Here is a 24,336-nt window from a genome sequence, read left to right as displayed (position 1 = left end):
GGGGCTCCTCGCATGTGTGTGTGTCAGCGTGTGTGTGTCTGTGTAAGCACGCCTTCACGGCACAGACACGCTTGCATGAGTGTGTGCATGCCTAGGTAGGCGTATGTATGGCAGCGCCTTTTTTTTTTTTTTTTTTTTTTGCGGTACGTGGGCCTCTCACTGTTGTGGCCTCTCCCGTTGCAGAGCACAGGCTCCGGACGCACAGGCTCAGCGGCCATGGCTCACGGGCCCAGCCGCTCCGTGGCATGTGGGATCCTCCCGGACTGGGGCACGAACCAGCGTCCCCTGAATCGGCAGGCGGACTCTCAACCACTGCGCCACCAGGGAAGCCCCCAGCGCCTTTTACTGTTTGGAGAAGAGGGATGAATGGGAGACAGTTGGCATTTTAAGCAGATCTACCTTAACTTCAGCTTCTCTCCCCCGACCCGTGTCTGGGTAACTTTATTCTTCCACGTCTCCCAAAGCTCTCAGAACACTTACTGCAGGTGATTCCCTCAACTTACTGCCTTCAGCTCTGACTACTGGTGATCTCTCCCAAGGATTCAACAGTGTTTGTATAAAACAGATACAACAGAAGAAATTGGGGACAGTTGGAAGACAAGATGCCAAGAGTGGCTGTAAGCTAGGGTCCTTGAAAATTTCATTTGTCAGACAGACTTTTTGTGGCCTAATGATTTTTTAAAACTAACTTGCATAGATATAGCTGTTTTGACAGCAACTCAGATACAGTTACATTACATCTCGGCCCCAATGGAAGCTGTAGCAAAGCTACCTAGAGATGGCAAGGGGACTCCCTGGGGTAAAAAGACTTTGAATGAGACCCTGATGTTTGGAGGTTCATCTGCAAACTGTAGCAAGGTATCCCTTTCCTTTCACTGATTGTGTGGCTTATTTAGTCAGACGTAGTGCTTGCCTATAGGAAAGTTCTCATCCTGGAATCACATGGTCATTTCTTTCTTTTCGATCCCATTTTCATTAGGTTCAAGTTATAAACACCTAGTTGTGCTTAATGTGAAGTTTATACATGACAATACAATTTCACATCTGTGTTTACATACTCCAATAACTAAGTTAATATCAAGGGTAGTTTTGCAGAAAATTATTAAATTGACAAACTGCTTGAAAATCCTAAATGATGCATGTTCATCTTATAACCACAACTGAGGGTTAAACACAAATTTCTACTTCCCGTTAATTTAACAAAGCACTGGGAAGTCTCCTGAAAATGGCATGGAGGGTAAAGCAATTTAACACCATCCCGCCTATAAATGTCCTTTGTGAAGGATACGTGTGATGTGGGGTGTATAAGTGGTTGCACATATCAGAAAACGTCTTCAGAGTCAAAGGAAAAAGGGGAGCATCTGGAAAAGATACCCCGGAGCTGAGGCTCCACTGCCAAAGAGAAACAAATGTACTTTTCTTCTCTCTCTCTCTTTTTTAAACTCTTTTATTTCATTGCCCTGAGCATGCTTGGAACCAATACAAAATTAAACATCTGCTCCATCCAGACTATAAAGCCACTTAAAAAGCAAACAAAGAACTGAAACAAAACAAAAACTGCTACAGTTAATATCCAAGATCTCTTTTTATTAATAAAAACATTTTCTGACTGCTTTGGAGTTCGTATTTCCCAGCCTTACATTCCAAGCATGTTATAGCCTCTCACTAACTTTACAGGAAAAAAATTGTGAATGAAGAATAAAAAAATGGAGCATAATGCTTTTTAGTCTAAAAAAAAATCTTAACGTAAAATATGACGAATGGAAGTAGCCTTTTTACTACTGATACTTATGAATGTAAAATATGATTATAATTATTAAATATATCTGGAAATCAGATTAGAATACCTGCTCATGTTTGCTTTTAGTTAGTAACTGCAAAGATAAGCTTCAAAACTATATTTCTGAACAGGGCAGGTATGCCATTTGAAGATGGAAATCAGTTTATGAATTAAAATCCATTTTCTCTAACAAAAAAAATCCAACATGCCTGAAAGCCACATGGAATGTAGGGCAAGTGGTTCTTTCAGCTAATGTCTCTCATTATTTTAAATACTACATGTATTTGTTATGGGACTGCTCAAGGTGAAGTACTGAATACTTTTATGCTCAAGTTTCTGTGTTTTAAAAATTATTTGAAAAAATTTCCAAACTTTTAAGTTGGACAACTGTCATTCGCCTAGTAAATTAATTCCTGATCACTGTTTGTTTGTGAATTAAGAGCGTGTGCACGTTGTTTCTCATTGAAGGGAACAATGCTGACCCTGGGAGGACCTCCATCAATATTCAGGTGAAGCAGATCAAGTTACACAGAGAATGGTAAAGCACCATCCTGAGGATGCCCTCCCCGCGAAAGGCGCTCGGCTTCTAGAAGGGTAAGAGATTAAAAGGTACACATGGATGGAGAGAGAAAACCAGAACTGTTTGAAGCAGGTGGCCTTGGGCCTTGAGGCGAGGAGAGGGGCAACATCAGAGATACAGAAGGGACTGACTCTCTGGGGAGTGTGCGGGGGGGAGGGCGCATGCTCTCCCACGCATGCGCGGAAGTGACGCACTCAGTTCATTCTTATTGGAGGAGAGGTGATTCTACGATCACCTAGGGGAGCTTTAACCCCACTACCTTCTGGACTCGTGTTTTAGTCTCCGGCTACAATTATCTGAAAGCCAAACTCATGCCCATCTTTAAAACCCATGAGAGTCGTACCCCTTTGTCTGAGGGGGATCCGTTTGTTCCAAGATGCCCGATGGATGCCTGAAACCGCAGGCTGTACTGAACCCTACATAGAGTATGTTGTTTTCCTATACATATGTACCTATGATAAAGTTTAATTTGTAGATTAGGCAGGGTAAGAGAATATCCGAATTGCAAGCATCACTACTCTTGCACTTTGAGGCCACTATGAAATACAATAAAGGTGACTCAGACGCAAGCATTGCGATACCCCGACGGCCCATCTGATAACCCAGCGGCTACTAAGTGACTAATGGGCGGGACATGCTGGACAAAAGGGGCGATTCACTTCCGGGCGTGAAGATTTCATCACACCGCTCAGAACGGCACGCGATTTAAAACTTATCAGCAGTTGCTTATTTCTGGAATTTTTGTTTGTTTGTTTTTATTTTTATTTTTGTTTTTTTTTGCGGTACGCGGGCCTCTCACTGTTGTGGCCTCTCCCGTTGCGGAGCACAGGCTCTGGACGCGCAGGCTCAGCGGCCATGGCTCACAGGCCCAGCCGCTCCGCGGCATGTGGGATCTTCCCAGACCGGGGCCCGAACCCGTGTCCCCTGCATCGGCAGGCGGACTCTCAACCACTGCACCACCGGGGAAGCCCTTTCTGGAATTTTTAAATAGTTTCAGACCATGGTTGACTGCAGGTAACTGAAACTGTGGAAGTGAACCCTCGGATAAGAGGAGACTACTGTTCAAACACTACTTTCCTCAGTAAGTCTTTCTTGATCTCTTCGACTGAGAATTCTCTTTGCTCCTGTAAGTCCTTATGGATCTTTCTTGGTGCTTACTTTGTACCCATGTGTCTCCTCTCTCACACTTGACTGACAACATGGGGAGAGAGCTCATACCTACATCATTTTTATATTTTATATCATCCACTTGACTTTGCACACAGTGTTGCTCAGGTATACACTGGAGAACACAGGAAGGAAAGAAGATGGACAGGAAGCCTTGCCTGCTAAGGACAATTTCCTTATTTCTCTGGGATTACAGGTCTCTATGATACAGGTCCTTGTGTTAAGAAATCATTTCACAGAGATTCTTCTTCTGGGCATTCCCATGGTGGGGGGGCACCTCGTCGATGGCACCCAGGTGCCGTGATGGCAAATATACCCTCAGTCATGATGGGCAGCCCACTGGATGAGAAAGTCACTCTGTGAAGATAATTTAGTGCATGCAAACCCAAACCGAAGCTTCTCCCTGCCAGGCTGAGTTTCATCCTCTAAGGCAGGGGTCCCCAACCTCCGGAATCTAATGTCTGATGAGCTGAGGTGCAGCTGATGTAATAATAATAGAAATAAAGTGCACAATGAATGCAATGTGCTTGAATCATCCTGAAATCATCCCGCTCCTCCCCACCCCTGGTCCGTGGAAAAATTGTTTTCCACGAAACCAGTCCCTGGTGCCAAAAAGATTGGGGACTGCTGCTCTAAGGGACAACCAGGAAGGAAGTTTGTTTTGACCATTTCGTGGAGAATAACAAATAAAAACATCTGCTGGGAAGGAAACCAGGTGTTGGGCTAGGGATGCAGACATTCTTTAATTCTCTCCTCTCCTCCAGGATCCAGTGGGGATTTCGATGTGTGTTCGTTAACACTAGTTAATGTAATTTTTGTGATAATTGTAGAACAAATAGAGCAAACTCTCAAATATAATTAGGGAAAAGTGATTCTAATTAACTTATATCTCGTGGGTTGCAAAGTGGAGCCACAGATCAGTTATGGACTGTCAGACCTAACAAGTAAAACACACTGTACATTTCCAACCGGACAAATAAACAAAGCAAGACACAGTGCCCCTGGCAATACTTTCCTTTGAACCTTTCTGACGTGCTGGCGTGCTCTGAAACTTAATTGTAGGTAAGCATGGGCATGTTTCACGTCATCAGCAACCAATGATCATGGCAGTGAAAAATGAAGACAACCTCAGACAGTCTGGGAACATCCAACACGTTACCTCGACAGCATGGAAAATGGGATGCAGTCATGCAGTAGGCTCAGGTGGGTGAACAGAAGTCCTGAGGAAACCCCAAAAGGTTTTTCAGGAAAGTAGAGGGCTGTCACAGTGGCAAGCCCCATCCCAGCTCACAGCATCAGCAATAACAGTTGCTTACTGCGGGCTGTAAGTTAGGGAACTGTTATAGGCAATTCCTGCTATGTTTGTTAGAAGTCACCCCACTGTCTCTCTCTCACATGGGCAAGCACATTAGAATAAGTGGCAACCTCAAATTCTTTCTAATTTGCAAAAAATGATAAATGAGCCACATGTTTTCATAACTCGGTTACTATTAGCAACAAACTGTTCTGGCATCTCTCAAAATACGTCCATGCCTCCTAACCCACAGTGGTAACTGTTGGCCTGGAGAGAATAGAAAGTGATATTCCTGAAACATCCATGATCATGAGAACTGCTGTCGGATTTTATTAAAAACGTGGAGTCCCAGGCTATTACCATAGAGATTCTGGACCTGGAAATCTGTATTTGATTGCCGGGGGTGGGGATTGGGAAATCATTGTTGTAAAGCAGACAGGCACTGGAAATAGAGGACCAGGCATGTACCAGAGCCCAGCAGTGACACTGAGCAACTCCTTTAATTCCAGGCTCAGGGGACCCAGCACAATGATTGGTAAGTGGTGGGTATTGAGGAATGTTTGTTCATCCCTTTTGGGGATACGAGAATGCAGAGAATACCCTGATTCTTAGGTTAGGCAGGCTGAAGAGCAGGAAGAATGTAATACACAGGAAACAGCGTGACATGACAGCTTTAGATACATTCACTGGTGTTCTACCCTATGGAACGTGTAGTAAAGAAGTGTTGTAGAACTGATTTACAGTCAACGTCTTATTTTACCATAACGTAAGGAAGCATAAACTCCTTTAAAACACTGTATATCAAAATGTCATGCTCATTGGAACACAGGTGCCACCATCTTGGTTGTTAATAAGAGAGCCACACCCTAAAGAATATGATCTATGACTGGATGGAGGCTGGGTTTCTAAAGACTATGGGACACAGTTGTGTCATCACCTACAACCTTCAGACTTCATGTATGGGAGAGAGAAAGAAACGTCCATCTTAGTGAACACAGCTTTCTTTGGGGCTTTTCATGTTTTTAAGCTGAGCTTCATTCCAAGTAATAAATTCCCATCACTTTCTGATCTCCGTAGCCTGCTTCATTTTTCATCACGGTACTTACTACTCCCTGAAATTATAGGTTTATTATCTGTCTTGTCCACTGCAATATAAGCTCTATGGGGGCAGGCCTCTGAGTTCCTAGTTTGAAACATTCTGCAATGGTTCTGTTGATGCATATTGAAATTACACTTAAAGTCTTGCTATAGTTCACTTCTTTACTTTGAAATCAACTGAAATCCACGATCTCTCCCACCTGTGTCCTTTTTTTTTCTCTCTTTCTCCATCCAGCTCCCTGGAGCACAGGTACCACCATCTTGGTCATTAGGAGGAGTGCCATACCCTAGAGCTGGTCTCTGGCTAGAAGGTACCTGGGTACTTATTCCTATATGCCAGGCACCTAAATCTCACTGCCACATAGTAGACACTCTACAAGCATTTGTTTAATGAATAAATTAGACCCATGGCCTACAGACCTCCTTCAATCTCTAGGACTAAGAGTAGGGGTGGGTAAGAAGTTAATGGTCTAAATTTCCTAATTTGATTCGGTCTGGTTGGAGAGGAAATCAGAAATCAGAACTAGTGCTGAGGTTTGCTTTTGTCTTTTGTATTTGGATATAACTGGGCAATCTACTATAGAGAGAGGTAACCGTTCAAATGGTTAAAATGACAGAGGATAAGAGAAGACATCTCTATAAAAAATGTGTGAGATACAGATTTGGTTAGGAGATGAGCTGGGGTCAAGAGGCAGACGAAGCACACACACTGATTTCTTCTCGCCTTCAGGGATCCATTAGAATTCACAGCAGTGGGTTGCTGGGGAATGATTCTTCCCCAGGGCTGTTGTTTCCTTTCTCTGAATGGAGCACAACGAATGTAAAACAGTCTTCTCCCACACCCCTCACTCAGTCTTCCCCTGGGAGTGGAGGGACTGATTCAAGTAGTCAGTGGGCATGCAGGGCTTGGATCAGCTCGGGCCTCCTTCCTCTTGGGAATGAGTGGCCACCAGGGACTCTGGTTCCCCTGGGCTCCATGGGATGTGTCCTTGGAGGCTGGTAGCGGGGGAGGAAGGCTGCTCTGGCCCTCTGCTGTGCGTTGGTGGATACCTCTGCCTAATTCTGAGCTTCTGGATTAGCAAACCTGCTGGGCAAACAAACCTGCAGCCTGGCCTCCAACCTGACCCCTTAGAGTAAGGAGTTGATGAGGTAGCTTCCCTCTTTATTGCATCCAGAACTTGGCTGTGGAAGAGACGGGGTAACAGAGGGTCCTATGAACTATGACCTGGGTGCCAGACACTTGCTTTTATGTATAATGTTTTATTAAAACACAGCCACGCCCATTTGTTTCCGTATTGTCTACAGCTACTTTCACCCCATGTTAGAACTGAATCGTTGTAACAGAGACTCTATGGCCTACAAGCTAAAACAGTCACCATCTGGCCCTTTACAGAAAAAGTTTGCCAACTCCTGTTCTGGAATCTAGAGGAATGTTAGAAAAGCACGTTGCTGCTAGAGTGCTTTCAGGTTCAAGGGCAAAGGGAAAGTAAAGGGAACACAGAACTTAATTCCAGCAAACAGTTCTCTCCCTACACATGCTAGGAAGCAGTGTCCAACCGAGGAAGCCGGTGTAATAGGTGGAAACTCAACTGAGTTCTCCTGAAAGGTATGGGACATGAGCAGAGGGGAATGCTTCACAGACATGCATCCCATCACAGTGGTGAAAAGGAAGATGTGGATCTCAGGGCCCAGAACACGAACAGAGACAGAGACTTGAGCAGCACAGAGCAGAGGTGCCCCTGGAAGCACCCTTTTGAGTAACATCAACAGTGTCTTCAGGGATTTCCCTGGCAGTCCAGTGGTTAAGACCTCCCCTACCAATGCAGGGGGTGTGGGTTGGATCCTTGGTCGGGGAGCTCATAGGGCTCGTGGCCAAAAAACCAAAACATAAAACAGAAGCAACATTGTAACAACTTCAGTCAAGACCTTAAAAATTGTCCACATCAAAAGAAAAAAAAACTTAAAAAAAAAGGAAAGAGTGTCTTCAGTCTGGGAATCTGTGGAGGGTGATTCTGCCCCCTGCATGGGGGGCTAGGCGATTTCACAATTCCAAAGTACAAAGCAGGGAAAGAGCTGTGTGGCACAGGGTTGAGAGACATCTGTGAACAACTAAGCATGGAAGGAATGTCATCAGACAGCACACATGCCCTCGGCGCAGAGCTGAGACACCCAACTCCCAAAGAGGAAATTAACAGTCAAAGCTTTCAAGCACGTAGGAAGGGAAAGGAGTCCCCTCTGGTGACACCTGCTGTGGTGGGTCTGTGCTGTGTCACCCCGCAGAGCTGCAGCCACGCCTCCCAGAATTCCCTTCCCTGCACGTTCCAGGTTGAGGTTGTCAGGGGAGAAATCTGCAGGCAATCTGGAAGGTTCAGGGAAGCAGCAGGTGGTGAGCTCTGGAGGAAGGGGGGCACCATGCTTCCCCATGTCCTGGGCCAGGCAAATGGCTATGGCAAAGGGCGCCAGCTTTCGTGCGTCTCTCATGTAGCCAGTATGCAGCCAAGGAGAGGCAGAAGAGGGTGCCAGGCTATCCTCACGGGTGCCCGCTGGCTCTCGCTCTCCCCTGCTTCATATTCAGCTTTCCTTCCTCATCTTTACCTGCCGACCTACGTCAACTTCAGCCCCGGCACCAGACACAGAGGTACAGCCTTCCTCAGACTTCTTCACCAGTTCCTGCTGGGATGTCAGGTCTCATTCTGATAATAAATCCCTTTCTCCATACCACTCATTCTGCTCATGCTTCTCTGGTCAAACCCCAGCTGACACACCTGGTGAAGGCATCTAAATATTCCAAGATGGCAGCAATGTATACAATTCCAATTTCCCAAAGAGGAGACTATATGCATGAATGCATAACACCTAGATTAACTTTTGCTGAGATTTTTTTTCTCCTGAGTCAATTTAAGTTCACCCATTGTGGACTCTGGAAGCCGGGTACCACCAGACTGGCCTCATCGGACTCACTGAATCCAAGGAGATCTTCATTTACTCATCTTTCCTCTGATACTGTGGTTGGCAAAATAATGGTCCTCCAACAATGTCCACATCCTAATCCCCAGAACCTGTGAATATGTTACCTTATATGCCAAAAGGGACTCTGAAGCTGCAATTAATTTAAGGATCTTGAGATGAGGAGAGTCTACTGGAGATTCTGGTGGGCCCAATCTAGTTACGTGCGTCCTTAAAAGCAGAGGACCATTCCAGGCAGCAGTCATGGGAAATGTGACTGTGGAAGACTCATCGGTGATGCCATGTTGCCAGTTTTGAAAATAGAGGAAGTGGGTCACAGTTAGGGGATGTGGATGGCCTCTAGAAGCTGGAAAAGGCAAGGCCTGTCCCCCCTAAAGTCTCCAGAAAGGAACACAGTGCTGTTGACACCTTGATTTTAGCCATTTTAGCCCAGTGAGGCTTGTGTTGGACTTCTAACCTCCAGAACTAGCAGATTATAAATTTGCATTGTTTTAAGGGCTAAATTTGTGGAAATTTGTTGTAGCGGCAATAGGTAATCAATACAGACTTTAGTAAGTGACTGCCATGGTCTTGACTCTGGCCGGTCCTGGGTACCCACCTGTGTCTGAGATAACTGTTCTTGAGGGCCAAGGATGGCTTCTTCCTTAAAGGTGATGGGCACACGCCAGGGTTCACATCCTTAAACAGTGAGAAGAGTGGGAGCTGACACTGAAATAATGCATTTTATGAGGCCCCTGAAAGTATGTCACCAGTTCCATTGTGAGGTAGCCCCTGTTGCTGAGGAAACCAAACCCCAGAGAGCCCTTCTGGCAGAGACTATGCAGAATAAAGACGTTGGGGAGGATGGTTTTTACACTGTAGTTAACTTAAGAATCGTGGTCTGTGAACTTTAACACACAATGGCAAGAGATATTGATTTTTTAGCTTTAATTCCTTTGAACTTTAATGTCTTTGGACTTCAACATGAAAGTGGATTTAAACTTTGATTTTTAATTTCTCCTTGGGAATTTGGTATTTGGTGGGGATTATATTAAAATTCAAAGCATCTCTACATTGCTGGCATTTCATTACTTGAATGTCTCTGTTCATTTTTATCTTTATGATGATGCTTAACATTACTGCAAAACCTCTGATATGCTATGTTGGATAACATGGCTGGACATTATTTGGGATAAAAAATAAATCTGGATTTTAATTTTAAATCTTGGGAAGACAGTGACCCTGGATTGACTTAAATAATGTGCTATTCTGACCCCTTTCAGTACCGCTTGGTATAATTTATAAAATGCCCACCAGGAGTCCCAGGTGAAGACCAAAAAGCCCCAGGAAGATGGAAGAAAGGCTACTTTGACAAAATGCTTGGCTCCTGCTTTGGAGAGAGGAGCCATGCCTCTGGCTGATCATACAAATAAAATAAGAGGAAAAAAACAAGGCTGGAGGATGTTAGTGGGGAAAATGCTTCTCTGTTCCAATGTCTCCTTCCATAAAGGGTGTTTGTTTGTTACACCCCAGAGTTCTTTTGAAATAGTAAGCCCACTGGCTAACAGACACAGAGTAATGCCTCCAACCTGGCTTCCATTGGCAGTAGAGATAATATTTAGTAATATTTACACTTTGTCTACCAGACTTATGGTTTTGGAGGCTAGAAATCCAAGATCAAGGTGTCAGCAGGCTTGGTTCCTTCTGAGGCTGTGAGGGAGAAGCTGACCATGCCTTTCTCCTGGCTTCTGGTGGTTTACTGGGAATCTTTGGTGTTCCTTGGCTTGTAGAAGTATCACCTCGATCTCTGCCTTCATCTTCACATGGCATTCTCCCTGTATGTGTCTGTGTCCCAATTTCCTTTTTTCATAAAGACGTCAGCTCTATCAGATTAGGGGCCTATCGTACTCTAGCATCCTAACTTAACTAATTACATCTGAGTCACGTTTTGAGGGTCTGTGGGTTAGGACTTCAACATATGAATTTTGAGGGCATATAACTCAACTTTGGAACCCTTTGGAGACTAGGCATTAAATCAAATGACCTAATGCTAGTAAGTAAAATAGTTAAACTGAGGCCTGTCTCCTTAATTAAAAGAAAAGACTATTTGGGTACACGAAGCATAAAATGAAAAAATATACTCTGCTGTTGGAGAAGTAGAACTCTTAAGGACACTTGCTTTCAACAGAAATAAAACTTATTTATTAAGTTTTATGGTTTAATAAAGATTGTTTTAGTATGATTTGTAAAGCATCCTGAAATCTTTAGTTGGGCATTTCAAAATTTAGGTTATTTCCGTCTTTAGGGAGAGAAAAGTTGTATTAGTCAAGCCCAAAGGACAGGCAGCAGTTCTAATCAAAGTTTATTTGCTTAGGAACATTTTAAGTAATGGCCAGCATAAAATAGCTTCAACTGGATTTAAATAAAATTCTGATCATCATCTCATAGTAATTATTGCATAGGAAGAAAATTATTTATTTCAAGGCCTAACAGGAACTGGCAAAATATATTCTGCTATGAATAGATACTGAAGTGCAAACAGGCAGCTGTTTTTTTAAGCAAGCATGCTTATGTGTTGAATGTAAATGCATGTAAATACCTCAATTTTTAACATTTTATTATTGTTCAAACTGTTTGCCAAGGAATACTCAGTAAATAATGTAAAGTTCTGCAAAGTCATTTAGTTCTTTTAGTCTTTTATTGTTTATAATTTGGTGTTCTCAATCCTTCTGGATATAGAGCTTAAGTCTAATCTAAAGTCTGGTTTATAAACATGCTTTATTTTTTTTTAAATCACTAAAATTGTTCTTTTGAATATTTGTTTACAAAAGATCCTAGTTTGTAAATATCTAAAGAGGAATTCAAAGTGTCTCCCTTCCCCTATAATTGTTTTTTCAATGCACATCTGTTTTCACAAATTCACTAACAGGCAGGAAGGAAAATACAACAGAAAAAACTTCGTGTATTAGAGGGGCCTGGGATGTCTTTATTCCTTGCTGAACGATTAGGTCTGCTGAAGAATTACAAAGGAAGTAATGAGCAGAGTTGTTATGCTTGAATCACTGTCTTTTTGATTCATGCACAAGTGTCTAACCTAATTCCAAAAAGGTTTTGAGGAGGGTCCTTGTGACAACAGAAGTGAAGTGGCCCTTTTACCCTCTACTCCACCCTCCAAAGCCATCACCTCTTTTTTCTTCCCATAAATTTATTTATTTATTTTTGGCTGCATTGGGTCTTTGTTGCTGCGCGCAGGCTTTCTCTTGTTGCGGCGAGCGGGGGCTGCTCTTCGTTGCAGTGCGCGGGCTTCTCATTGCGGTGGCTTCTCTTGTTGTGGAGCACGGGCTGTAGGTGCATGGGCTTCAGTAGTTGTGGCACACAGGCTTAGTTGCTCCACAGCATGTGGGATCTTCCTGGACCAGGGCTCGAACCCATGTTCCCTGCACTGGCAGGCGGATTCTTAACCACTGTGCCACCAGGGAAGCCCGCCATCACCTCTTTCTATGCTCAACTAGTTAAGTTTCTAAAACATGGACACGTTTGCCAGAATATCTCTTTTAATGATTAGCAGCCAGTAATCCAGGGTGTGACAACTCACAGCAGGGTCCCCAACCATTACAGCAGGCACTGGCAGAAGCACCAAGGTGGCTGTGCTGGTGTGGGTTTGCTGACTGCCAAGCCTGCATGTGCAGATGTCCAAGGCTTTAGCACACACCCGATGACCATAGACATTCAAAAGCATTTGAGAAATGAGCAACTAAGGAATGAGCGAAAGGCCTGGACTCACAGAGAGAGGCTTACTGGAGTAGAAAGTTCATCAGACTTGGGCAGAGACTGAAACCAAGCAGGACCCTGTGGGGCTCCTAGGCACAGAAGCCTTTCTGTGTCCCCCCCTCCCCACCCAGGCCCTGTTCCTTGTTTGTAGGGAACGGACTGCAGCTTCCATGATACCTTCCCTGGGTCCCAAAGAGTAGATTCAAATATTTGCTAATCAAAGAAGGGAGGGAACATAGAGATAAGGGAGGATCAGCCAAGAAGCAACAGTGCAGCATTGGGGCAGGGTGCTGGTTCACCTAAAGGAATATACATAACGATATCTTTTGAGCTCTTTATAGAACTAAAACCCCCAATAAATAGAAGATGTCAGCATTCTTCATTCTAGAGAAGACCATCTGAGGCCAGATTAAAAGGAACCAGAGAAGTTCATCAAGATCACCTGAGACCAGACGAAAGGAGTGCAGGCCCTGCACACACCCTAATCTTATCAGCAACCGCACCTTTGAACTATGGCTATAAAACTCCTCACCAAATCCCCCTGGGTTAGGATGCACGGGGACACACAGGAGCCTGCTGTGTCCCCTTGGCCTGGCAAAGCAATAAAGCTATTCTTTTCTACTTCACCCAAAACTCTGTCTCCGAGATTCGGTTCGGCACTGGTGCACAGAAGCCTAGTCCAGGACTCTCAGAGGAGAGGAAAGAGGATAACACATAAGAGAAATGGAGGACTGGATAACCTTGAAGTTAAGTTGGGTTGGTGATACTAAAATCGTGTATTCTCAAAGCTCTGCAGGAATCCCAGCTCTCACAGTGCACTTTGGTGGTTGACCATGGCTGGTGCTGAAGATGAAAATGACTCTCTAAGCCTCTTGGAGGTGAATACATTTGCCTCATTTGACTTTCTTCTTCAGGCAGTGGAGTCAGCTTTGGCTAGATTTGCATCTTGTTGCTCTGTTTAAATGGAAGTCAGCGAGCCTCGCAGGCTTCCAGGCAGCCCCAGGTTTCCACCAGCGTGGAAATTTAGAAGGCTTTGTCACTAAAGACTGACTTGCAGTGGCAATTCCTTCCATGCTGGATTGCTCTCCTAGATGCTTGCCTCGGACTTCCTTTTCTAGAGGGGTAGCTTGGCCAACGTACTTGTTGTTTTTCAACAGCATCCACTGTGGCAATTCCTGAAACCAGGAGCTTCAGCCAGTCTAACTGTTTTGACAACCTAGTTTTCTTTGAAAAAGGTGAAATTTGTGCCTGAAGTTCAGCCGGGCACAATAAGACCCTGCCTCTGGAAAGGCAGAAAACATCTATTGAAGTAGCAACCACTGTCACCCTGAATCCATTTAGCTCTGATGGCTTGGATGGCATCATGGCAGAAGACAGCATTTTTTCTAGGAGAGAGTCTGGGCCACAAGCTCATGCTGATGAGGAAACAGTGGGTCATGATTTGATAATGGGTGCAAACTTTTGTTCTTCTCAAAAGGAGCAGAATAAGAGGCATATGTTTTCTAGGTATAACAAGTCCAAGCATCTTTTCTACAGCCAAAGCTTCACCAGGGAAAGGAAACTTGTGGGCATTCTGAAGAGTTTATCTGCCTTTGATGTTTCCAAATGGGGCTCACACAGATATTTTTGATGTTGCTCAGGGGCACATAATGAGCGACACGCAGCATCTGTCAGAAGCAGAGCTAAAGGCAAGGGAGGAGCCAGCCTTCATTTCTTTCACAGCAGCTTCAAATATCACAAGAAGTGCAGGGCGTGTTGTGGTAGACAGTGTCATGGGACACAGGCATTGCTGCCATCTCCTTTCTGATTGAAGCCATCAACACCTCAACCTTTTGCATGGGGCTGAGTTTCTCTGGCAATGAGATAAGCCACCACAGAGAGTGCTTCAAGACAAGGGATATGTGCTGGAGCAAATCCAAATTTTGGTAGAATCCAATTCTTTTCAAATCATGAAATGGATGCATAAGTACACAGCAGGGTGTTCCTTTAGTTGTGTTGGCCTCATACCTCCACTGGCAAGGAAGCCAATGCACAGAAGCACCATGGTGTTTGTTTTCCATCATGCACATTGAGTCCTTTCACTTGCAGGCATTTCCAACTTAAACATGATCCATAAAAATAAGCACAGGTGTTCATAAGTTTAATGGCAGGGGATGTTTTCAGTTCTTTCACTCATCCCCAAACTATCCTACACATCATAATATGTGCATAACAACAGTTTTTCCTTCCCTGACCATGTCACCCCATGCTAGTTTAGTGTGAACCATTACTATCAAAACACAACCCTTGACAACTTTTTTTTTCCCCACAAAGACAATCCTCCACTTAGAGAAAGAAAAAAAAAAAAAAAAAAGAAAGAAAGAAAAGGAAAAAGAGAAAACAAAAGGAAAAAAAATTGGGAGTCTAGTTCTAATTTAGCTAAGTAGAAATGAGATGTGACAATAATCTTAAAGGGTGTAAGTTAGAGAAAATATGCTGCAGCTGGGAGTCCTGACCCAAGAATGAACAAATATTTATGACTCTAGCTTCGGTAATGTATTTTCTTAAATGAGTGAGCATATGCTCATCAGCATAGTTTCAAGGAACTTTTAGAGTCGAGACAGAAGGTCAGTGGAATCATGGATAATTAAAAGATCCTTCTCTGAGAGTCAACCCTGCAATCCCCTTGCCAAATACTTGAAGGAGTATTTATTTATTTATTTTATTATTATTATTTTTTTTTTTGCGGTACGAGGGCCTCTCACTGTTGTGGCCTCTCCCGCTGTGGAGCACAGGCTCCGGACGCGCAGGCTCAGCGGCCATGGCTCACGGGACCAGCCGCTCCGCGGCATGTGGGATCTTCCCAGACCGGGGCATGAACCCGCGTCCCCTGCATTGGCAGGCGGACTCTCAAACACTGCGCCACCAGGGAAGCCCTGAAGGAGTACTTTGATGAGCCAAAAAACAAATATCACATAGAACAGCAATATATGTGTGTGTGTATATATATATATATATATATATATATATATATATATATATAATCAAGAAGAGTGATTTGAAATTCTGTACTGAGACCACCAATACCCATAGCCCTCCAACAAGTAAAACTGCACATTTAAAAAGTGAGGGGCAACAGCAAATGACTAATGTTTCCTGTATCCATACATATTCCACAAAGGCACATGCTAAATGCTTTACATTTTTTCACTGATTAATCCTATGGCTCTATAAGGATAATCTCCATAATTATGTCCATTTCACAAAACTCCAAAGTCCTATGCTCATGGAAAGGCTTTCTCTCATGATCACTTTTGAGAAATTCCTTAATCTGTAATTTTATATAACCTGGGGGCTTTTACTAGGCATAAATATTTTATCCAAGAAATTAACTGTTAAGTACAATAAGAGCTCTGTTGTTAAGCACACTCTAAGCCAGAATATATACCTGATTAACAATAACTCACATGCCCTGTCCTTTCATCAATTATGATTAATGTCATTCTAATGATGACCCATGGGTATTCTAAGATGTCAACTACTTCTGAATCAAATGACAAAGACTGAAATATGGTCATAGAATTTTAGGAGGGTTATGTTTACTGGATGCTAGTTATTTAATATGACCCATCTACCGGCATGACAACTGATACCCTTTCATTCACTTTTGTTATTTACAGAGACACATCGGGACGACTAGTGTTATTATCTCTCAGAGAGGCTGGGACTATAATACTTGGTGAGCACATCACGACCGTGCTAGATGATGGGAAATTTATCTGAGAGTCAGTCATGCCGTTAATAAGGATTCTGACCTGTGACCAGCTCCCGGATCTCCAAGTCGGTGGTCTTGCGGAGCAACCTGACCAGTGCCGGGATGCCGCCACAGTTCTTCAGGGCGATTTTGTTGTCATCGTTGGCTTTCCCATACACCAAGTTTCTCAACGCCCCACAGGCACTACGGTGGACTTCCGTCATCCGATGGTCCAGCAGGTCCACCAGGAGCTGAATACCTCCTTGTCTCCTTATCTGAAAGAGTAAAGGAGAAATCAAGGTTGCCTTAGAGAGGATGATTTCACTATTTAAACCCCAACAGGTTTTTCATATGAGGTAGTTGCTATCAATACAATTAATTACACTGAACTGAATGAAGGCCTTTTACAAAGGGAAAAGAAAACAAATTATTGTTCTCTGTAGATTCTATTGCTTTTACTTGTTTTAATATCTTACCAATAAAAATTCAAATGCATTTCCTTTTAAGGCATAGAATTTTGAAAAGATGATTTTAACCTCCTAATGGGTGTCTCAGCCATTTCTCTCTATAAAAATATGCCACATACTCAGGGCATGAAGCAGATGGATGGGCAAAAGAATGCTTCTCACTCCTAAGACTTATTAAATGTAACCGCTGTCTTAAAGGGCTGAAGGATTGCTGTACAAAGTGTGAAAATGATGCTTAATAGGGGAATGCTCCCAACCTTTCAAAGGAACCAGAAGCCAAATGAAAAATCAGAAATGACACAAGTCTTTTCATCTGAGAAGATCTGGAAACTAAGAATGTCACCCACAATGGCAGCTGGTCTGAACACGAGGTCCAAGTCATGTTCTGCAGAACATAGGTATTTGATTAATAACAAAAGTAAAATAATATTACATTTGGGTGTTCTTTTTACCCAAAGAAAATGTTTCTTTTTTAAAATAAGTAAATTAAAAAAAAAAGCCCTTGCACTATGTTTCCAGATGTGTTTTCTCCTTGCTGTCTTTTAATAGACCCATTTCAAAATTTAAACTGCAAACAAATGGTCTAGTTAACATACATAGCATTTCATGCAGTTTTCATTAGCAGAGCTGTATTTGAATATTTCTGTATTTGGAAGAAGAAGACATACAATTCACTCAGTAATATTCTTTCCTTTTTTTAACCTCATTATCCCTCAGGGATTGAAGAATTATAATTTGGCATGAATGAATATAATCTGACACCTTCCCTATTTAGTTTTCTGTTTACAGAAAACTCATTCATCCCACAGATGTGCAGGGGCACAGGGCTGGATCCCCAGACTCTTTCAACAGTGCTCCAGTGCCATGTTCTCCAGGAGGCCACTCAGCTACACTGTTTAAAACTGCCATCTGAATCACACCACCTGCCTAATCCAGCAGTCTTGTTTCACCTTAATCTGTCATAGAATCCTTCATAGCATTTGTCCTAACTTCTTTATTATGTTTCTTGTTATTGTCTGTCTTCTGCTAGAATGTATATTCTTGGAAGGCAAGTCTCTTTGTCTTGTTCATTGGTAGATCCCCATCCCTATTCCAAGTGCAATGCCAGGCACACAGTAGAAGTGCAGTAAGTATTTGAGTAAATGCAGAGGGATTACTTGTTACAGCGTGTTTCTTTCTCAGGTCAGCTAACTCAAAACTGAGTAATATTCCTCTTTAAAGGAAAACAAAACAAACAAAAAACCCTTTTGTAAACATCTAAGAACGTCTCCAAGGGGCCACTGCAGCTCTTCTGGGACCAGCTTACAAAAAAATGAGGATGCATGTCTCACACATAAGGTGGACCATCTCATGATTCAGAATATGCCGGGAGGAATTATTTTCATCCACCAACCAAATGAAAACAGAGAAAGTTGAAATTCTCCCAGAACTCATGGACTCTAGGTCCCTAATTTAGAAAACATGACTGTGGTATCGCACCTCCCGTGAGATCAGGACCAGGGACAGAGGAGAGGAGAGGAGACCTCCACACACCTCCACCCCCAGAGGGGGACAGGGGTGTAGAGACAGGCATTAATGTCCCCGAGGTGCCTGTACAGTCTGCATTGGTGACAGCACCGGTGGAAGGTGGCTAAAGGGACCATTGGGACAATTAGAAAAGGCTACCAAAGGATCAGAAAACCACTTTTTCTCAACTTACAATTTGACCCAGGGCCTGCTTGGCACTCACGCAAGAGAGATGAAGTCTGTTGCTATACACGTGTCCTGTAAATACATCTGAGCTTTAACACATGCATTTTATTTTTATTTCCATTTGTACAAAAAAGGTTAAACTATGAATGCCATTTTCTCAATGTGTTTGTGTCTCCATGTATATGCTGTACGTTAAAATTATCTAGGTTTAATTATTTTAATAATGATGAAACTATTATAAAAGTGGTAATAAAGCCATTCTTACAGTTCACCAATTGGTTATGTATTAAAGGTAAATGGTATAGTAAATCCATCTATCTCTCTACCTTAGCTGCTCTGTATATTATAGTTAAGATTCCTAATTTATGATAATATATTTCCCATTCATATAGCTTAATGAACTAAGCTATTAAAATACTATTCCAAAGCTTTAAAAGGGAAAATGAATTCAAAATGAAGGCAATATCAATTCTTAATGTATAATGAGAAAATGCTGTTTTCAGTGTGACCCTAATTAATGCCGTATATCCAAATTTATAATGATCCCTTCAATTCTATTTTGACCCATTTAGAGCAACACAAATAAGATGATACACTTTTTCATTTGCTCTTATTTTGAGGGTCACTGGATCATCAATATAAAAAAAGCCTTTTGCTTTCTTGGGATTGAATTTTACCTAAGCATAAGAGAATCCTACTTCAGTTTTCTGAAGCCAAACATTCGTCAGAGTTGACCGTCACAGACGTGAATGTGATGGTCAGGTCCTTGGTTCTGACCCCTCCTGCAGCCTCCCCGCTCCCAGCATGACCCGAAAGAGAGCCGTAGGTCAGACTTTCAATTCTCTTGCAGGGTCTTGATTCCTTGCAGAACCTCTGGTGGTATCGATGGGTCCAATGCTGCCCTCTTCACTTCCCCTCTGCTTTTCCCTGGGATCCTCCCTCTCTTCAACTTCTCCTGGCATCCAATTCTTCTAGTTTCTTCTTGTGTCCAACCTTAAACTCTTATAAGGCTCCAAACAAACCCACTGTCAACATTAACAAAGTACAACTCTCTTTGAAAGATGATCAGGGGAAACTCTCCTTTTTAAAAAGGTAACTTTACTTCCTCTCCCACTATTTTTCTTTAAAGCGGTCTATTTTTCCTTTAATCCTCCCCATCGATCACTCCAAATCCAAGAGGCGGGGCCCTTGTTTTGGTCCCCATGCTATCATTTCAGGCCAGTGTACCCTTTCTTCTTCCTCTCTTCATCATCCTCATGCAGAATTCTTCAAAAGTCAAATCTTAAACAAATCTAGGTTTACTATTATTGAAACCAAGTCAATAAAATATTATATAATATATCCAATCTCTACAGATCATAACAAAATCAAACCCACTAGCAGAATGCCTGTCATAGAGTGCTGAGTCAATAAATATGGATCAGATGAGTGGAAGAATGGTACAGTGCTTATCGTATGTCAGTTTCCTTCTCTCTTTAAAAAGTTTTTTTTTAATAGATGTTATTTTTTAGAGCAGTTTTTTGTTCACAGCACATTTGAGCAGAAAGTACAGAGACTTCCCATATACCACTGCCCTGACACATGCACGGTCTCCTCCATTATCAACATCCTCCCCAGAGCCCTACATCTGTGACAATCTGTGCACCTACACTGACACACCATTATCACCCGAAGTACACAGTTTACATTAGGATTCACTCTTGGCTGTTGTACATTCTGTGGGTCTTGATAAATGTATAATGACATGTATCCACCATTATAGTGTCACATAGAATAATTTCACTGCCCTAAAAGACCTCTTTGCTCTGCCTGTCCATCCCCCCACCCCTCCTCGCGATCGCCTGGAGAAATCACTGATCTTTTTATGGTCTCCACGGTTTTGCCTTTTCTAGAATGTCATCGAGTGGGAATCATCCAGTAAGCAGCCTTTTCAGACTGGCTTCTTTCACCTAGTGTACGCATTTAAGATTCCTCCATGTCTTTGCACGGTTTTGACAGCTCGTTTTTTTTTTAGTGATGAATCACATTTCACCGTCTAGATGTAACATAGTTGATCCATTCACCTACTAAAAGACATCTTGGTTGCTTCTAAGTTTTGACAATTAGGAAGAAAGCTGCTATAAACATCTGTGTGCAAGTTTCTGTGAGGACATAAAATTTTAACTCCTTTGGGTAAATACCAAAGAGAGCTATTGCTGGGTTGTACAGTGAGAGGATGTTTATTTTTGTAAGAAACCACCAAACTGTCTTCCCAAGTGGCTGTACCATTTTGCATCCCACCAGCAGTGAATGAGAGTTTCTGTTGCTACACATCCTCACCATCATTTCGTGTTGTCAGTGCTGTGCATTTTGGCCATTCTACTAGATTGTAGTAGTATCTTATTGTTGTGTTTCTCTTTTCATTCTGACTGTGTGATTCCAATTTATTTACATTAATACAAATGATTGAAAAAAACTATCAATACTGAAATACATATAGGGAAACAATAGCTTGAGTTGGATCTGGACTGAACAAATCTCACATCTCCTACTTTCTTGAACTTGACAGAGAATGACTGGAAAGGGCTTTTCATAAATAATCTGATTAGACAATCTTTTTTTTTTTTTTTTTTTTTGATGGTACACGGGCCTCTCCCGTTGCGGAGCACAGGCTCCGGATGCGCAGGCTCAGCGACCATGGCTCACGGGACCAGCCACTCCGCAGCATGTGGGATCTTCACGGACCGGGGCACGAACCCATGTCCCCTGCATCGGCAGGAAGACTCTCAACCATAGTGCCACCAGGGAAGCCCTGATTAGACAATCTTAAATTCATTTATTAAATGATTCTTTGATACATGGTCCACTTTAGTTCCTGTGCCAATAGCTCATGTTTATTTCTGTGTTAAGCTGTGAACTTCAGGAATTTAGATGCAGAGAGTAATCTATATACGAAGTAAGAAAGTTGGAGGCTGATGAACCCCATACCCAGGGGAAATAAAAATGAATTAACCAATCAAACAAAGCAAAACTTTCCCCTGCTACCTGTCCTTTTAGGTTGTTTACAAAGAGAAACTTCTTAAGCCTAATGTAGACAGTCTCTTGGGGATGAAAGCTGGGATGTATGTGCAAAGAATCAGTAAAGCTCATCCAGTTTGCACCAGGGAAGAATGAAAAGAGCTTATATACCTTTGCCATCCAGTCCACTGTTTAAAAGAGCTTTTTTCAATTTAAACTCTGGAAGTAAAATTATCTAAAAATCATTCAGGAGTAGGATGAAATGGTTTTCTTCCTTGTCCTTTCATAAGAAGGCAGAATATATATAAAACCCTTTTAATTCAGAAAACAAATGGTTGGACAATCAAATTAAATATAAGGCAAATGCAAGTAATGCAATATCACCCATTGCAAAAAATGGGGCCTCACCATTTAATGGATTTGGTGCTCTTAACATTATTTGCATTTATTGAGAATAAACTATATTTACCAAATGAATTAGCTATTATCATTAAGTTGATGTCAACATCAATGAATAATTTAGAACATATACAAGTAAAGCAGTGTTTGTGTGTTAACAACAGCCTTCATAAAATTTTAATGATGATGATGATGTATATCGGGTGGAAAAGTTATCAGGGAACAGGATTCCTCTTGGGAGGTACCTGTCTTCATTTAGAAAAATAGTATGAAAGGTTAGTTTGAGGATAGTGAGACCCTGAGGGCATGGGTTACAGGTGTTCATGGCAACAAATGAGATTGCTCACCTACTCTGCATTGAAAAGCGAGAGGAATTGGGAGCTGGGATTAGAAGAGAGAAGAGACTGGAGTAGCCTTTTGTTAACCTACTGGCTGGTGAGATAAGGACCTCAAACAGCTAAGGACCTGGGTATACATTTCTCTGCCTCTCTGGGATCTAGTCTACTGGAAGCAAAATGGATATATTTTTGTGCTTCTGGCTTTGTGCTAAAAGAAACTAAGCTGGACCTGAGATGCAAAGTAAATTTAAATCCTAGTCTGCAGGACTAAGAACACATAGTACTTCCTCTTGCTCGAGATATTTATGATCAAGGCACAATTTCTGAGAACTGGTTTATAGAAAGCTGACTAAAAAGAAGTACTCAGGGATTTCAGTAAATTTCCAATTAACTGTTATTTTTCAATGGTGTTGGTTAGAAAAATTGGCAAAAAAGATACAGTTGTTTTATATTCCTTCTGAATGTTTAAAAATTAAGTAACTTTCTCTGCTTGAAAAGCTACTGGAAGATACAAAGTTTGTAGATCTGAAACCAGAGGCTTAACCAGAGGTAACTGAATCTCACTGTCAACTTTAATGCAGAAATTGCAAGGTTATCAGTTTGTAAAATACATATTTTACCTCAACGAACTCCACCTCTTGTCCTCATAGTTAAGCCATTGGAGTTTCTGTATAATTTGAGTTGATGTATGTACATGCAGTTGTCTCTGAGTAAAATAGAAGTACAATTCTTAAAGGCTAAAATCTTCTTTGGTTTTAGGATAGAAACTATTTTTGAGAATTTTGAGAGAAAATACATCTCTCTCTACAGTTGTGGGAAATGATCTACTTTCTCCATTCAACAGGTAAACCAAGATGAATTATGTTTCTTTTTAAATTATGTTTTAGAAAGAGGGTCTATTGTGTTTTGGTGGTGCTGGCTATGAAGCTGGAGCAACTGGATTCAAATCATCCCTCCTTCTCTTAAAACCCATGTACCACGAGGCAAGTTACTTGTCTGTAAAACACAAACAGAATGTGAACCTGCCTCATAGGGTTGTTTTTAGGATTAAATGAAATCTCAAATGTGAATTGTTTAACAATGAGCTCAGTAAATGTGTCAAGGAACTACCCACTGTATCAACTTGTTACAGGATGTTCTTAATTGACTTACTACCTGGTCAATATATGACTCAACTTAATAATATGCTCATATAACATATGATAGAATCAGTGAAAGGCATATAATTCAGAGTTATAACTTCATCAATTTCATTGAGTGTATAAACTGAATATTATTGAGTATGTCATTAATCCATTCTGGTATACCACTAATGAGATTATATAAGGGATATATTTATTCTAGAATGAGCTGTATGAATTGTATTGGTCATGTTTAAGAAATAATATCAAAGTCTGCTGCATCAATATTGAACCCCTGAGATATTTTGCTAGATATGTTTCCAAGGGAAGTACAGTGAATTCATTGATCTATATTTTAAGAAGAACAGAAATGCAATGGTTTTTCCTGTTATTATAACTGAATTGACCAGGAAAAAAAAAGGCATTCAAAATAATTTTGAGGTGATACTAGTTCTGGGAAAAAGAGAAATTTTTTCCCTGAAATATAGAGAATTATTAGGCAAAAAGAGAGAAGGACCATGTTTTGATTTTAACAAATTAGCCTCTAATAAACATAAAAAAATGCAACCAGCAGCAAAACATATAACCAGTAACAAGTTAAATGACTGTGAAGGTTCTAGTTTCACATAGATTTTCCCAGATGCTACTCATGCGCCATGATGTAGGATGAGTAGGGGTTTTGGTTTCATCTCTGTGTCTAGCAGAAAGTTCTTTGGTTTTTGAAACTGACATGGAAAGAATAAACAAGTCTACAACTACATTATTATTGTTATTTGAGTTCCCTTATTTTTCCAATCCAAAGGCCCCTACACTCCTATAATCTTTGTCACCCTGGACAGATTTCCAAATCCAGCTCCCACCCCACCAAACTTGACCTCAGCTGGCACTGAAGACCATCATAGAGGTAACCGCATGAACATACAACAAAATGGTAGGGGGGAATCTGAACATGT

General features: G+C 41.8%; 1 protein-coding gene across 2 annotated transcripts in view; it reads right to left on the bottom strand.

Annotated features, from left to right (window-relative positions):
* The window catches only part of CTNND2 (catenin delta 2), a gene marked incomplete at its 5' end in the record, with an annotated part of 948,683 nt that overhangs the window by 212,669 nt on the left and 711,678 nt on the right, over positions 1–24,336 (bottom strand). For both annotated transcript variants that reach the window (XM_082623542.1, XM_082623543.1), the window contains one exon: positions 16,431–16,644. In XM_082623542.1, the coding sequence (XP_082479668.1) occupies positions 16,431–16,644 (214 nt within the window). The remainder of the gene's footprint in view (positions 1–16,430; positions 16,645–24,336) is intronic.

The sequence above is a fragment of the Mesoplodon mirus genome, assembly GCF_964341445.2.
Source record: "Mesoplodon mirus genome assembly, chromosome: 5".
NCBI classification, from domain to species: domain Eukaryota; kingdom Metazoa; phylum Chordata; class Mammalia; order Artiodactyla; family Ziphiidae; genus Mesoplodon; species Mesoplodon mirus.
Note: the sequence above shows the minus strand (reverse complement) of the source record. Positions and strands in the feature narration are given on the sequence as shown.